The 16,992-nt window shown below is 51.9% G+C and overlaps 1 protein-coding gene across 1 annotated transcript; it reads left to right on the top strand.

Annotated features, from left to right (window-relative positions):
- Positions 1 to 1,822: 1,822 nt before the first annotated feature.
- PLIN1 (perilipin 1) lies at positions 1,823 to 13,615 on the top strand. Its single transcript, XM_068991570.1, has 8 exons — positions 1,823 to 1,867; positions 4,538 to 4,742; positions 6,597 to 6,679; positions 8,674 to 8,938; positions 9,472 to 9,644; positions 11,414 to 11,605; positions 12,015 to 12,260; positions 13,274 to 13,615. Exons 1-8 carry the CDS (start codon positions 1,823 to 1,825, stop codon positions 13,613 to 13,615), a joined length of 1,551 nt encoding a protein of 516 aa, XP_068847671.1.
- Positions 13,616 to 16,992: the final 3,377 nt, after the last annotated feature.

Genomic DNA, 16,992 nt, shown 5'->3' with positions numbered 1-16,992 from the left:
ATATTTATTATTCTTTTTGGAGACTCCATTTGACTCTTTCCTCCCCTTCCTGACTTCTAGTTTCTTGCCTTATCATATCCTAGACATAGAATTGATTACAGAGGATCTGTTACACATCTCCATTCCTCTCTACTTGCTGCCTCTTTCTCTGATCGCCCACAGTGTACAGCTTAGCAGAGAGCCAACAGTAGGTACGATTTTGCAAAAAATAAGGGAAATAAGTTTTGTTCTATTACCAGTGTTAATTAAAAAGCCCTTCTTAGATAATCTGAAACCTATGGCTTACATCACAGCCCTCCAGCATCTCTGAAGCCAGGAATTAGCACTTGGGGTCCTGTCTGATTCATTACTAAGGAAGGGAGGGGAGGTGATCAGTGGTTCTCTGGATGCTATTGATCAGTAACTGAATCTTGGTCAACATTGTCTTTTCCAGACTTGACAAAATCCATTTGGCTTTCTCACTGCATATTCTGGTGGCATCTTAAATCAGGCAGAGTTCAATAAACTTTCTGGAAATCTGGGATTTACAGAGATTAAAATAGCTCCATTAAAACCTAGATTGTCAAGGAATCTACCCCAGCTCTGGTTCTCTTCTTCACTGAGAGTAATTTATCTTCATAATCAAAAGACTAACACGTTCAGGTAAACTGTGTTCCTGTGTGGGTTTAAATCTTACTGTTCAAAAGTCATTCTTTATAGTAAAAAATAAGGATGAGGGAAATGGATTAAAAACCATTCCACAGGACCCTCTATGGAAAAGGAGTCAAAGATTATAAAACTTTAGAGGTTATGAGTTTAATGACATATACCCCAATATCTTCTTTCTGGAAAACAGCTTTTTTGAGAATTGAGGGTCAGAAATGGGTCACAGAGCAGATATTTCATTGCTCAGGAATAATAACTCCTCTGAGTCTGGTTTTCCCTCAGCCCTGCTCTCTACCCCCTAGTTGGCTAAATCTCCTTACAGAAGTCAGGATATGCCCAGGGGACCCTGGGTCAAATAACCATGACAACAGGCTGATCGGACTTTCTCTTCCTCTCTGCCCTCCTCTAGTTGGGAAGTGTTAATAGCTTTGCTCAGGAGCAATTGGATTTGTTTCCTCCGGACGAGACACTCGGCAGCCTGGGCTCTGTGGCACTGAGACAACATCAGCTGGAGTGAGTGTGGGGCTTCCGAGACAACCTTACCTGGTTGGTTTCTGAGAAGTAAAGAAATTGAGGGTAAGGGTCTTCTGGGAATTTTGCTGAGGATGAAGAGGCCCGCAGGGAAACCCCTGAAGGAGAGGTTATTGAGGGTGAATGACCAAGAATGTAAATACTCTGCAGCCACTGGCTTTTCCAGAACACAACTGAAATGGCTGGTTTTACGAATGGCTACTTTCTTATCTGGCTGAGCAGAGGAACGACTGGCAGCTATGCTTGCTTAAAAAGAGAGGAATTAATGCAGAACTTTTTCATTAAAAAAAAAAAAAGACTAAACCTGAAATTCATTCTTTTAGTCTCTTGGACCCTCATCTAAGAGCTCCCAAACTTCATCTAAAACCTCTTATCTCTTAGAAGCTACTTTCATTTTTTGTTTCTTACCCTGAATACTTAAAAGAAACTTCGGTCTCGACAAGTAGGCTGCCAGGCCTCATCCTTGTAGGACTCTAAGGACTAGCCACTTGTCTGTGAAATTCATCCTCCAAATACCTTCTCTTCAGGGAACTTGAAGCCTGGGTCCCTTGATGGCGTTGAGGGATAGGGACTGACCCTGTGGATCTCAGGCTGAGGACTTTCTCATGGACCTAAAACCTTCTGCTTTGCAGTTTGAAGAGCTCCAATGGCAGTTAACAAGGGCCCCACCTTGCTGGATGGAGACCTCCCTGTAAGTAACTTGGGCTTATATGAAGAGTAGACAACTCTAGGGGGAGGGAGCAGCTGGGAGGAAGGGCTCAGGGGGCTTAGAGCAAAGTATGTCTAGGTTATATTCATAATTCATTGAGCATTACATCTTCATTATTCTTGCTTTTGCAGAAGGCTGTTAGAGAATGTGAGGGGTGGGGGGTGGGATGACGCCTTTTAAAAACTAAGCACCTTGGAGAAAAAATTGGCTGGTGGGGGACAAGGAGAGGAAGGCAAATACTGTATTCTAAAGCCTGACACAGAAGTCCATGCTTTGTCCATCCAGGCAAAACTGAATTCTCAGGACCAAGACTCTGCATTCTGTAACTCCAGAGCCATCTTGGATATGTTAGTCTATGTAAATGGCACCTCTTAGAGCTACACAGCACACGTTATATATGTGAGAAGGGACTACAGGGGCAGTGTGTCTAGTACTGTTTGTCTAGCCTGGTCTTCAGCATGACTCAGACAGGTTTAACACGTATAGGTGTATTGATGCCTCCTGGCAAGGCCTCTCCAACTTAGGCACAGTTCAAATAATGAAGCTGAAAAATTGTGAGCCCATCTAATATCCATCTTGTCCCAAGTTAGGCTTTAACTCACCTTTGCACTAGGAATCGCCATGTGTTGTATTTCATCATAGAACACAGAGGGGCATAAAATGGTCACGTGCATAATTAAGCCACCCTAACAGATGGTAGTGTATTTCATCCCAGGAACTCTCTCCTTCTTTGGCTTTGCCTGAATCAACTCCCGAAGGCTTTGTCCAAAATGTTAAAGAAAATTTTTCTTGTTTACAGTCATAACCTTTTTCTAGTTCAAATTGTCAAACTCATCTGCAAGGCCAAAACCTGAAATATTGTAGCCTACGGTCTGGTGTACGTGCAAGTCTCCTACAAACAGAAGAAGCTAGGTCTTCCCCTCTGGAGAAAAACTATGCAGCAGTGCAAATTCAAAACTACAAAAAGAACCTGAACATCTGAGCCAGACTTGGGATGTTTATGTGGAGAATTCCTAATATTCCTAAGAACAGACAGAAAAATACAATACCCTTCACTAGCCACAGTAACCAAATCCCATGGACATTCTGCCTTCTCCTCAGCCATCCTTTCACCCATCTTATGTTATTTTGAAGCAAACCACAAATTTGCCATCTCAGGCCTGAGTTGGAAGCCTGGCTCTGCCACTTACTAGCTCTGTGTTGTTGGGTAAGTCACTTCATATCGCTGAGTCTTTCTCTCCTCAGTGGCAAAGTGATGGTGACAATGCTGACCTCAGAGGGTTGCTGTTAGAGTTACATGAGGTTATGTTACCAAAGCACCTCAATCAGTGCCTGGAGCATAATGGCGCTGAATAAATAGTGTCTCTCTCTGCAAGATTAGAATCTGCATTTTTTTTTTTTTTTTACTCAAAGACCACTTTTTAAATTTTAACTAAGATTCCTAGGTGATCCAAAATTTAATTATATGCCTGCTGCCAAAGTTAGAATGCATTAATAAGAGCCCAGCATCCCAGTAATGAGAGGTGATGGTCTCACTGGACCTCACACATTCAGATCATACCTGGAATGCGGTCTTCAAGCTTGAGTGCTATAAAGGCTATGTCAAAATGTATTGTGTGCAGAGGATGGAGTTAGCAGATCAGGGCACTGATTTTATAAGCTAAGTTTATAAGCTAAGTTAGGAACTAGAGCTATTTAGAATACAGAAGGAACTGCTAAAGGCAGAGATGCTTATCTTCAAGTGTGTGAAAGGCCAGCCCATGAATGATGAAATAGATGTGCTCAGCATTGTTCCACAGGGCAGCGGGTGGAGCAGTAGGTGGAGGTGGATTCCAATTCAGCCACGCTGTCCAACAAGGGGCATAGGCCACTCTATGAGGAGTGAGCTCCATTCGAGGAGAATGGGAAGCACTCTTGCTTCAGAGGCCCCTGGAGGCCTAGGATTCTGCCATTCTGTCCAGTTGGGCAGGTCTACACACCTTAGGTGCAGCCCTGCCACCTGTTGAGCTAACATGACTCTGCAGGCTTTAGGTGAGGCCCTGGAGGTACATTGGTGGGAGTCTCCTGGGATGGAGCCAAGCACACAGGTGATCAGCACAAGCACAGCACCATGTGTAAGTCCAGACACATCCCAGGGAGGGAGATGGTGACTTCTGATAGGAGAGAGAGTCAGGAAGTTTCTCAGGAGAAACAATGCTCAAGCTGCATCTTCTGTGAGACAGAAAGGGCTGTGGGAGGGAAGGGGAGCACCCCAGGCAGTGGGACCAGCACTGGAGGCAGGGAGGTGTGTCCCAGAAAGACCCAAAAGATGTTCAGGGGAAGCTCCCAGTCCACGGTGGACTGAAGCTCCAGACAGGTACACCGGCTCCTCACTCCTGGCCATGAAGTTCAAGTGGCTGCAGGGTGGGGTGGCCCCTGGAGGATGGAGGCTGCCTCAGGAGCTCTCCAGAACCAGGACTGTGACCAGGAGAGCGCGGCCACCCAGCTCTTGCGTTTCCTGTGAGGCCTGCAGAGGCCTCTCTATTCTGGATTCCTCCTAGGTCATCTGGATCCAGGCCAGCCCTAGTGGGTACTGCAGCTCTGAGACCGCCTCCCCAGGAGGTAGGAGAAGGAGGTGGGCTGATTTCTTTCGCTGCTTTCCTTCCACGCCAGGAGCAGGAGAATGTGCTGCAGCGGGTCCTGCAGCTGCCGGTGGTGAGCGGCACCTGTGAGTGCTTCCAGAAGACCTACGCCAGCACCAAGGAAGCCCACCCCCTGGTGGCCTCTGTATGCAATGCCTATGAGAAGGGTGTGCAGGGCGCCAGCAGCCTGGCGGCCTGGAGCATGGAGCCAGTGGTCCGCAGGCTGTCCACCCAGTGTGAGTCCTCGTGGCACTCGGAGGCTGACTGCCTGCCAATCTTTTACCTGTCTGCCAGTCTGTCTGATAGCCAGCTTGTCTGTTTGCCCTTTTGTTTGTATCTGACTACCTTCCTAACTCTCTACATCCCATTACATAGTTGTTTCATTTATAGATACAGGTGATTTAGATGCAGATATGTGGCACTAATGGTACAGAGACTGCCTGCCAATACAGGAGACACAGGTTCAATCCCTCGGTCTGGAAGATCCCCTGGAGGAGGGCATGGCAACCCACTCCAGTATTCTTGCCTGGAGAATCCCATGGCCAGAGGAGCCATGGGGTCCATGGGGTCCCAAAGAGTCCATGGGGTCACAAAGAGTCAGACATGACTGAAGAGACTTAGCGTGCAAGTATGTTACTGAGAGATGAGAGACAGATATAGACATAGGTCTCATCTCATCTATAATGCCTCATCTCTGATCCAGTTGGCATTTTCCTAGGATGATAATTGGCAGGAGAAGGGGTGGACAGAGTTATGGGGTGGGCAGTGGGGGGTGTGGGGCAGACCAGACACACAGTTTAGCTCCAGATCCAGCAGCAGCAGAAACTGGCAGAGTCTGGCACACAGCCAGTGGGCAGGAGGGCTGGCCTGGCAGGGCTCGGGGGAGTGGAGGGAAAGGGGAAGCCCTCTGGGTCCCGCAGCTGATGCTCCTGGCCCCATGACAGGCAGTGGCAGAAGAGAGTTGCCAGCCAGGGCCCTGAAGGTGGAGGACAGCTTACCAGGCCTGCCCCTGTTCAGTTTGTTCTGCCTCATTTGAAAATATGGTCTCCCTGGCACAGCTCTTGACAGGACTGAGGGAAATTCCAGAAGTCTAGGACCTTCCACCATCCTGAAGAGAGTTATGGGTACCTGTGGATTTGGCACAGCAAATAGGAGAGGACAGATACAAACAAGACCTGGGCCTGGGCCCACCTCCCTGCCTGCAGGCTCCTTAAGTAATCTCCCTGGGTCTCATTTGGCCCAGTATCAGAAGTCAGCTGAGTCATCTGAACTCTCTCTGCTGCTTGAGAATTTTGTGAAAACCTAAGATACCTGGAGGAAGAATATGTGAAAGAGAAGATGTAGGTATCCTTTGAAACTGTGATCTCCATGATCACGGGTGCAGAGCTGACGTCCTCAGTAGCCCCTGGGCCATGTCTTCCAGGAGCATTGGCATTCTCTGTCAATTGCCCCTTTCTCTTCCCTGTGACCCTCTTCCCACTGTTGACCATCTCACTCCTCAAGGTTAAAATGAAGGGTCATGGACCATCTGGCACTCTAGACCAGCCTGTCATCTCTGGCCCTAAGCAGTGCCAGGCCAGCTCCCAGCAACGTCTTCCCTGAGGGCCCGACTTCCTTTCCTTCCTGCTGCCACTTCTGCTTTCCCCTCTCATGTTCACCCAGCGCTCACCCAGACAGGGGTCATAGGAGGATGAGAGGCCAAAATCCGTTGGTGATTCCCATAGGTTCTGTCACTTCCTCCTCCTGACAACCCTGCAAGGTTTGTCCACATTAATCCACACTTGACAAATAAGGACCTTGAGGCTCAGCTAGGTTAAGACTTGCCTGAAGTCATACCGCAGATGCAGGTGCCTGGCTCTGAGAGCAGGTGTGCATGACTGCAGAGCTACCCAGAGGGGAGACATCCTGGTGTCAAGGAGTCACAGTAGATGGGGGCCAGTGGTGGCAGAGGGCCTCAGGCTTCCCACAGCTTTGGAGGTGGCAGGGCTGGGGGTTTTGAGGGCTCCAAGGTGCCTTCCTTGGCACAGAGGCCCCTGGTAGGTCCTCACAGTAAAGGCAGGGTTCACCCCACCACGGCCTTTTGCTTCCAGTTGTAGCTGCCAACGAGCTGGCCTGCCGAGGCCTGGACCACCTAGAGGAAAAGATCCCTGCCCTCCAGTATCCTCCTGAAAAGGTGAGCCCCTCCCCTCTTCTCTGCACGTCCACCTTCTGTTGTCACTGCCTCTCAGTGGAGGAACAGGCATGAGCCCATGATGTAGGATGGCGTGGCTTATGCCTTCCCAGGCTGGTGGCCACTGCCTGCCCCTAAAACTGCACAACGGGCTTCTTCCTCTCCCTGTGGGAGCAAACAAAGACAGGCTTTCTGAAACCAGCAGGCACAGCCCAGAGGCAGACTCATACAGGAGCTGGGAGTGGGGGCCACTGCTCCTGATCCCCCCTCTGTGACATACCCCATGGGCCTACATCAGACCATTTGGTGACTGCTGCTGTTGCTGCTAAGTAGCTTCAGTCATGTCTGACTCTCTGCGACCCCACAGACGGCAGCCCACCAGGCTCCCCTCTGCCTGGGATTCTCCAGGCAAGAACACTGGAGTGGGTTGCCATTTCCTTCTCCAATGCATGAAAAGTGAAAGTGAAGTCCCTCAGTTGTGTCCGACTCTTAGTGACCCCATGGACTGCAGCCCACCAGGCCCTCCATCCACAGGATTTTCCAGGCAAGAGTACTGGAGTGGGGTGCCATTGCCTTCTCTGATTTGGTGACTACTGATGCCTAAGATCATGGGTCACACTCACCAGATCTCAGGATTGCAGTCCCATGTCTTCACAATCCAACACCTTATGAACCATGAGACTGAAAAAGTCATTTCACCTGGATACCTATTCACTGGGTATTTGCCGTCTTAATGGCCAGGTCTGGTGCTTCAGGGGAATACATTCCACTCTCAGACCTCATCCATCTCACTGATAAACTACCACTCATCTCACATTTACTGAGTGAGCCCTAGCCTATGCCAGGAGTCATGACACGTGATTTATAGAGTTCTCTCCTTTAATCCTCTTTCCCCCTGGTGGCTCAGACATAAAGAATCTGCCTGTAATGCAGGAGACCCAGGTTCGATCCCTGGGTTGGAAGATCCCCTGGAGGAGGGCATGGTACCCCACCCCAGTGTTCTTGCCTGGAGAAGCCCATGGACAGAGGAGTCTGGCAGGCCACAGTCCATGGGGTCACAATTGGACACAACTGAGCGACTAACACTTTCAAACCTTCTGGGATAGGGGTGGTATCCCCATTTGACAGAGAAAACTAGTGACTTCCCCTTGACCACACAGCCTGAAGTGGAAGCCACAGGAGAGCGGGGCTGTTCAGCTCTGAGGCCTTGCTCTTCACTTATTTTTCCAGATAAAGGGCAATGCCTTTGTCACAAAGAAGCTCCCAAGTCAAAGGAGTTGTTCAGTCGCTCAGTTGTGTCTGACTCTTTGAGACCCATGGACTGCAGCACACCAGGCTTCCTTGTCTTCACTGTCTCCCGGAGTTTGCTCAAACCCATGTCTATTGAGTCAGTGATGCCATCCAACCATCTCATCCTCTGTCGTCCCCTTCTCCTCCTGTCTTCAATCTTTCCCAGCATCAGCGTCTTTTCCAGTGAGTTGGTTCTTTGCATCAGGTGGCCAAAGTAGTGGAGCTTGAGCGTCAACACCCGTCCTTCCAAGGAGTATTCAGGAACCCAAGGAACTGTATTAAAAGGCAAAAAGTCAAAGGAGAAAAAGACATTACTTTAGTGCAGAACTTGTATAAAGGCCAGCCACATCCGTACGATCACCTAATTACAGATGGGAATGTGAGGAGTGCTCTGAGGGCAGGACAGAAGAAACAGTGGAGGAGGTGCTTTGAGGATATAAGGACAAGTGTTATCAAGATTTTGGTCACTGGGGTGATTCTTGAAGGATGATTAGCATCTCAACAGGCAGAAATGGGGTACAGAGAAGCCAAGAGATCCAAGTGGTTGGCGCAGAAAGGACTCGAGCCCTTTCCCTTTAAAGTTCAGCTTAATCAAGGTGCCCCAATACTGGCACCAGTCCCCTGGGCCTTTAAATGAGACTTTCCTGAAGCGGGATGTAGGCCCTGCCAGAGCCTCATGTCTGACTCCCCATCCCTTCTTCCACCAGATCGCCTCTGAGCTGAAGGACACCATCTCCACCCGCCTTCGCAGCGCCAGGAACAGCATCAGTGTGCCCATTGCCAGCACTTCAGACAAAGTCCTAGGGGCCGCTCTGGCCGGCTGTGAGCTCGCCTGGGGGATGGCCAGAGATACTGCCGAGTACGCTGCAAACACCCGAGCTGGCCGGCTGGCATCTGGAGGGGCTGACTTGGCCTTAGGTGGTGTCGAGAAGATGGTAGAGTTCTTCCTCCCTCCAGCCAACGAAGAGTCAGGTATCTGCCATTGTGGGGGTTGCTGGAAAGGGAGATCCCCCCACCCTTGCCCTGTTGCTTGTGGATTAGGAAGAAGCAGCCAGGGCTCATCTAGCCACTGCTCTCCCTGGTGGCTCAGAGGTTAAATAAAGAATCTGCCTGCAATGCAGGAGACACAGGTTCTGTTTCTTGGTTGGGAAGATCCCCTGGAGGAGGACATGGCGACCCACGCCAGTATTCTTGCCTGGAGAATCCCATGTACAGAGAAGCCTGGCTGGGTATACTCCTTAGGTCATAAAGAGTCAGACACGACTGAAGTGACTGAGCACACGGCCACTGCTGTGGAGCAGGGAAGGCCCAGCAAGATTTCCAGAGGGCTCCATTTTCATTTGGCCCCTCTCCCCATTTTTAAGTGGAGAAAGTGACTTCCCCAAATCTCCAGTGAGCTTGTGTTGGAGTAGGGTGATCCCTTTCCAACTCTAGACACAACCCAGCTTTGTCCAGCCCCTCTCTGATCTGCTTTCCTCTCCTTCCCCCCTACAACTCCCACCTAGCCCCTGCCCCAGGACTGCAGGATGCCCAGAAACCTCCCAAGGCCAAGCCAAGCTTCGTGAGCAGGGTTGGGGCCCTGGCCAACACTCTCTCTAGACACACCTTCCAGACCACAGCCCGGGCACTGAAACAGGGCCATGCCTTGGCCATGTGGATCCCAGGTGTGGCGCCTCTGGTGAGTGTCTGCCCTGAGTTGCCATGGCCTGGGAACCCTGTGGACCTCCTGGTCCCTCCCATCCCCTATCCAATTCCACCTCCTGTCCTGAGAACATCCTGTCTTCCAGCCGGGGGGGGAGGGGGGGCCCAGGTGGTGGCGGGGGGTGTGGAACATTAGGTCTAAGGATAAGAGACCTTAGGTGGGGTGGAGGGCTAACCCTCTAGGATGCAAGGGGAGAAGAGGGCAGGCCTGCTTGTTAGGATCATCCTGCCCCACCCCACCCCCTTCTGTCTCTCCCATTCTCCCTCTAGGTTCCACTCTATCCCCCAACCTTCTTGGGAGAAAGCAGAAACCTCCCCCCACCCATCTTCTCTGTAGGCACTTGGGAGTGTCACCTCTGAATAAGCAAGGTGCAAGGCACCAAACCCCTCCTGTGGGGCAGAGAGCCCCTGCTTGGCCATATCTCTGACTTCCCGCAGGCTTCTGGTTTCCCTTCTAGAGGCTTCTAATTGGCATCCCACTGCACCTCTGGTAGAGTTGTCTTTTCTAGCCCCAGATAGGGCTTACTCCCCCCAACGCCACACTCTCTGTGTATTTTAGCAGAGATAGCCTGGATTTTTTTCATAGGAACTTTAATAAGAAACTAAGCCCCCTGCCCCCACTAAAAAAGGAAATAAAAACGTTACCGCATAAAGGTCAGTGAACAAGATAACCACTTTTCAGTCATCATGAGGGTGGCACTTTTAAAAGCACTGTCAAACCTGGCTCATTCATTTAAGCAAGTGTTTGCTGAGAGCCCACCACATGCCTGGTCCTGTAGGGAGCAGTAGTTCTCCCCTGTCTCCTATGCTGGGGGTCACTTCCCCATGGGGGCTAGACTAACTCCTGTGCCCTAGCCTAGCCCATAGCGGACGGAGGCCACTCTGCACAACCTCAGAAACCACCATTTACATAGAAAATAATGGTGTCCCCTAAGGTTGTATAACAAGGAGACTCTGTTTGTGGGGCCCCCTAGGGGTTTGAAATGAGCTGGGCTGTGCCTCAGTGGATACCTGCCCACCTGCCCAGGTCAGTTTCCTCCCATGGGACCCTCTGGCCCTCTTGATTTTTTTCACTTTTTAAAGAACTGCAAGGAGTACCTCTGAAAGCTAAACACACACATCCCCTGTGACTTAGCAACTCTACCCAACAGAGAGGAGAGCTTATATCCCTCAAAGACATGTTGGAAATGTTACTATCAGCTTTATCCTTAGCTAAGAAAAGGGAACAACACGAATGTCCATCAGCGCTGAAATAGGTAAATTTTGGTATATTTATTCAGTGGAGTGTGACACAGAAATGAAAAAGGAGGAACTGTTCAGACAGTATTGTGGGTGAATCTTACAACATGACATTGAACAAAAGCTATGCATGGGAGAAAACACGTGTGAGGCCATTCACAAATGGGCGGGATTAATGCTTGGTGATAGAGGCCAGTGTGTGGTCCCCTGAGGCGGTACTGGCTGGGTGAGGGGCATGGGGTTTTCTGGGGTGTTGAAAATGGTCTCTGTCTTGATCTATGCTGGTCACACTCACGTGTGTTTCTAAAAATTCCCAGAGCTGTACACTAAAGCCGTGCGCACCTCAGTGGGTGTAAGTTATCACTCCATAAAAAGTTGGACAGTCCCCCTGGGGCCAGGCCCTGCTTGCCTCCCCCTACCCTGACCTTGCGGGGCTTTGCCTGCTGGGGCTGCCTGGCCTCTGGCTGGGGCAGTTAAACGAGCGGACCACCGCCTTCCCGCCCTCAGAGCAGCCTGGCCCAGTGGGGCGCGGCGGCAGCCGGGCAGGTGGTGTTGCGGCGGCGGAGTGAGGTGCGGGTGCCCTGGCTGCACAGCCTCACCGCCACCCGGGAGGAGGACCACGAGGAGCACACGGACACTGACGGGGAGGAGACCGAGGAGGAGGAGGACTCAGAGACCGAGGACAGCAAGCTCAGCGAGGTGAGGGGAGAGTGCCAGCCGAGGGGGTGTGCAGGACCCTGGGGGTCCTGCGGCCCCCTTGAGGGGGTGAGAAGCAGAGGCACAGGGTGACACCAGGGTCTCTGCCCCCAGGCCCAGGGACGTGTGCGTGGGTGCAGCACTCTTCCCCTCACCCCTGAGCACCCAGCTCATAGTTCTCTCAGCAGATCCTCACAACAACCCCATAAAATAGGACAGAGACTGTCATCCCCATTTTGCAGATGAAGAAACTGAGGTTCAGAGCACAGAAGTGACCTTCCCAAGAGCCAGGCCTATAGTTCCTTCTTTTTCCGATTTAGTGTCCAGATTCTTTCGCCTCTGGCTCCGGGGATGGTGAGGGGACGGGTCAGGGGAGTTGCTGTGGAGGCACTGACCCTGCTCTGGTCACCAGGGAGCAGCCCTGCCCGGCCCACAGGGCCTCCTGGGCAGCGTGGCACACACCCTGCAGAAGGCCCTCCAGAGCACCGTCTCAGTCGTGATGTGGGCACCGGCGGCTGTGCTGGGCACGGCGGGGAGGATGCTGCACCTCACGCCGGCCCAGGCCACCTCCTCAACCAAGGGCAGGGCCATGTCCCTGTCTGACGCCCTGAAGGGTGTCACTGACAACGTGGTGGACACAGTGGTGCACTACGTGCCGGTGAGCGCCCCCCACCCTTCTGGCTAATGCCCACCCCCCAAAACAGCAGATTAGACTGAAGGGGCAACAGCGGCTCTCCCTTCCCCAGTCTCTGATCCTCGGTGTCCCAGAAACATTCTGACATACTGTGGCTTTGACTGGGGGCCTTTGCAGCCCCAAGAATATAGACCGGTGGCCTTGGCCTGAGACCCTCCCCCACATCCATCCTTCCTACCTGCTGCTGGAGAGGCCACCAGTCATCCGTCTGGGGCCCCCACTGGCCCAGCCCTCACCCCTCAGCTCCCGACCGAGGGGCCTGGCAGGTTTGCATGCTGCTCCCTGGGGAAGTGTTGGAGGGAGGCTTCCAGGACCCCTTGGGGGGTGGGCTGTGTTTCAGGGGACAGCAGCTGCCCCCATCCCAATTCCAATACCTGTTCCCAGCAGGAAAACCCCAGGGGTGACTACTATCAGTTTGGGGGTCCCTGGGTCCCTTCCCAGAGCAAGTTAACAGGTCATGCAGGCTCTAGAGAGCAGGTCAGAGCAGGAGGCCCCTTCAAGCTGAGGGTAGAGAGGGCTGGGAGGGTAGGGGTGGGGAATGGGTTACTAGTCACTGATTCACACCAAGAGGCTTAAACAGGGGTCTTGGCAGAGAGCTCCCTTCACTTTGGACCCAAAATGGAGCCAGATGTGGGTACCCTGACCCAGGCAGGGGCAAGGTGTGGGCTGTCCTTAGCTTATGGAATTGGGCCAAGGAAGGGTCAGGAGAGCCCCTGACCTCCCACTGAGGGACCTCTGAGGGGGATCCCGGGGTCCGGAAACTAGAGGGTGGCTGCCTGCCTTGCCTTGGGGGTCCGCACTTGCGCGCCCGCAGGGGTGGCCGTCCTCGGCAGGTTCCCCTGCATCCTCCATCCCCGTCCCACTCCCGCCTGTGCTCTCCGGATCGCGCGTGACCGCGGGGCCGCAGACAAGGCGGCGGTGGGAGGTGCGGGGACAAGGGCTAAGCTGAGGGCCCTAAAGTGGCTGCCGGCCCTCAGCTCCCCAGGCTGTCGCTGATGGAACCCGAGAGCGAATTCCGGGACATCGACAACCCTCCGGCCGAGGCCGAGCGCCGGGAAGCGGAGCGCAGAGGGTCCGGCGCGCCGCCCGCTTGCCCAGAGCCCGCCCCGCGCCCTGCGCAGCCCCGCGGCAGCCTGCGGAGCGCTCGGGGCCCGGGCGCGGAGGAACGCGTGGACGCAGCCGCCTTGCCGCGCGCCGCCTTCCCGTTCATGCCCCGCGAGAAGCCCACGCGCCGGGTCAGCGACAGCTTCTTCCGGCCCAGCGTCATGGAGCCCATCCTGGGCCGAGCGCAGTACAGCCAGCTGCGCAAGAAGAGCTGAGCCGCCTCCCCACCGCCCTCCCGGCCCGGCGCTCATCCCCCACTCCGGGCCGGGCCGCTGTCGCCAGCAAACAGAACCTACGAAGAAGTGAGCGTTGGCTTCCTCAAAGTAGCCCCGCTGGGTCCCGAGCCTCCTTCCAAGGATGCTGCCAAGTCACGCAATCTTTTCAGCATTCTCTTTGGGCTTAGCTATCAGAGCCCATTTTTGAGAAACATCAGAGTAGCAGTCTGATTCTAGGCCTTGGTTTTTTGATTTTTTTTTTTAACCAAAAGATTAATTGCCTAACTTATCTCTCACTTCTTTCACCAAATTTGTGGCCCGCTGACATTTAACTATTTCCAATATTTACATCCATCCTCTGTAGACAAATATATGCTACCAGCGAGTAAAGTATCACCACGCCAAGGGTTCAAGCAGGCGATCCTGACACATGTTCAGGCCCCGAATGCAGAGATTCCTGTGAGTACACAGGCTCTCAGCTGACTCCTTCAAAGGGAACAGCGTGCGTGTGTGGTAAGTCGCTTCAGTCGTGTCTGACTCTTCGCGACCCCATAGGCTGTAGCCCACTAGGCTCCTCTGTCCATGTGATTCTCCAGGCAAGAATGCTGGAGTGGGTTGTCATGCCCTCTCCTCCAGGGGATCTTCCGGACCCAGGATTGAACCAGTGTCCCTTATGTTTCCTGCATTGGCAAGCGGGTTCTTTACCTCTAGTGCCGCCTGGGAATCACCTAGATACATATTAGCATCATCTTCTGAGAACCCTGCCCTCTTCACAGGCTGAATCCTCGCCTGTGCTCTGTAGCGCCACCTTTCTGTTCCCAGCTACATTGCCGTTTGCACCGTTCCGGTTTTACACCTAATGTTCACTCTTCTTCCACGTTTTGAGTGCTGGCACCCCCAGTCCTAGGAGACAATAGAGAACGTTAGTTATATAAACAATATATATATAGAATCCATGGGGCGTCCCTTGGTGGCTCAGCGGTAAGGAATCCACCTGCAACGCAGGAGATACAGGTTTGGTCCTTGGTTGGGAAATCCCTTAGAGTAGGAAATGGCAACCCACTCCAGTGTTCTTGCCTGGGAATCCCTTATACAGAGGAGCCTGGTGGGCTACAGTCCAGGGGGTCGCAGACAGTCAGACACGACTGAGGGACCGAACAACAGCAGCATGGACCCTATAGCCACAGCTCATTCCAAACCTGTGTTTGAAAGCGTTAATGTTCGGTACATTTAGAAATGCATACATATAATTTAAAATTCAAACATTGCAAAAGGGTGTGTGCTTTCCTCCCTGAGTTCCCTGGTTCCCCTTTCCCAGAGCACTCTTGGCTCCAGTCTTGTGCACCCTTTCCGTTACAGACTGAGGGTGTGCAAGCACACGTGTGTGCCCTCCCCACTCTTTATACACACTGTGGGTGTTACACTCGCTGCTTTTTCACTCAGCAATACATCTTAGAAGTATTTTTGTAAGCAGTATCATAAATCCTCCTTGCTGTTTTTAACAGCCACATAATAAGTGCTTCATAATATATACGTGCTATATTTGATTAAACCAGTTCCTTAATCATGAACTTTTCTGTTATTTCCTTTTTTTTTTTTTTTGCTACCAGGAACAGGGCTGCAATAAATATATTTATGCAACAATGTTTCATGTAGATGTGTCCCTGTATCTATAGGGTACATTTATAACTTGAAACCATGACATGTTGAGTGAAAGAGCACATTCATTAAAAAATATTTGTAGGTGGTACAGTGGATAATTTGTAGGTGTCCCAACGCAGGGGACATGGGTTCGATTTCTGGTGCGGGAAGATCCCACATGCCGTGGGATGTGGGCCATGTGCCACAATTACTGAACTCGGGCCCTAGAAACCCCTGCCGCCCAAGTGCTGTGACTACTGAAGCCTGCACCCCTAGAGCCCCTGCTTCACAACAAGAGAAGCCACCACAATGAGGACCCCGAGCACTCAAGAAAGAGTAGCCCCCTCACTGCAACTAGAGACAGCCTGTGCAGCAAAAAAGACCCAAAACAACCAAAAAATAAATAAATTATAAATAAAAGAAAATATTGATAGACAATAGCAAATAGCTTTCCAAACCAAACTTGGTTTTCCTTGTTATTGTCATCTGTACCTGCACAGGTAATTCTGACATTTCTGTCCATCCTGTTTGACATCTGTATACACACGCTCATCCCCTCACCCATGAGTGCCCTCTTGGCCTCCACTCTGTCCCACACCTAAGAGTCCAGCTCCCTGACTCTCCCTGACACTGACTCTAGACCCTGGCAGATCTTTGGTGTAAAGAGTCGTTGGCCTTGATCCATGGTTTTGGAATCTGGGGATGTCCAGAATGAGGAAAGGGGAGTGTTGGTGGACATGCACAGGTGGACATGGTCAGGACCTTGAATTAGCTTTGGGGTCAAGCTCACCCACCTCAACCCCCACCTCACCCTCTCCCCCTACCTCACGCTCACAATCCACAGCACACTCAGCAGTTTCCTGGGGAGGGGGGATGTGGATCTGGCAAGTGAGGCCTTTAGAAGCTTATATGATGTGACTAAGAAGACAGAGTCCAGCGTAGCCCTGGCAGGGCCCCCATGGGCAGCTGTGGGAGACCTGGCCTCAGGCCTGATGGTGTAGATAGAAACACCCAGCTCTCTTGGGCATCACTTGTCCACACCGCCTTCTTCCTGGAGTTCTGGAATCCACACTCCTTACTGTCTGTTCCTCCATAGCCCTGGGGCCCCTCCTGCCAGGAGAGCCATAGAAGTCAACACACCCACTGGCCAGACCCAGACCCCTCACCCTGTCCTGGATCCCAACCAGGGTGCTGGAACTAGCATATGGCACAGGACAGCCCAGGAGGCAAACAGCTTGTCCCCAAAATTCTGTTTTTATCATTAAACAGATAGCAAAGTGCTCTGAGCCTGGCCCTGTCTTTCTGAATACTTTCTGGTGAGAAATGAGAAATGAAGCATCTTCTCTAAATGACAGAAATTTGCTTCATTAGCTCCAGGCTGGATGTGGGGCTTTTCTCCTGAGAGACATCAGTTTGGCTGGCCTTCCTGCTCATGTGGGTGCGATGGCTCACCCACACTCTGGACCTCAGGAAGACCTCCCCTTCATGCTGGGATGCCAAGGTCCCTCTCCAGAGAAATACATTGTTCCCTCTCTTCTGTTGCAGCTCACAAAATGCATCTCCAACTGAATCACAGTTTTGGAGATGGAAAAACAGTCGTTACACTTAATAACATGCATTTATCATGTTTTTTTTTTTTTTTTCTTTTCTGTGTTAGGTCTTCCTTGTGGCTCTTGGGCTTCTCATTGCAGTGGCTTCTCTTGCCACAGGGCACAGGCTCTAGGGCGCTCGTGCTT

The sequence above is a fragment of the Capricornis sumatraensis genome, chromosome 19 (assembly GCF_032405125.1).
Source record: "Capricornis sumatraensis isolate serow.1 chromosome 19, serow.2, whole genome shotgun sequence".
Taxonomy (NCBI): domain Eukaryota; kingdom Metazoa; phylum Chordata; class Mammalia; order Artiodactyla; family Bovidae; genus Capricornis; species Capricornis sumatraensis.
Note: the sequence above shows the minus strand (reverse complement) of the source record. Positions and strands in the feature narration are given on the sequence as shown.

Bases quoted from the DNA above. Each gene is read 5' to 3' on its own strand.
- PLIN1 (XM_068991570.1), top strand. From the start codon at position 1,823: ATGGCAGTTAACAAGGGCCCCACCTTGCTGGATGGAGACCTCCCT. The intron at 6,680-8,673 runs GTGAGCCCCTCC...TTCTTCCACCAG, and splicing joins TCCAGTATCCTCCTGAAAAG to ATCGCCTCTGAGCTGAAGGA. The intron at 9,645-11,413 runs GTGAGTGTCTGC...TCCCGCCCTCAG, and splicing joins TCCCAGGTGTGGCGCCTCTG to AGCAGCCTGGCCCAGTGGGG.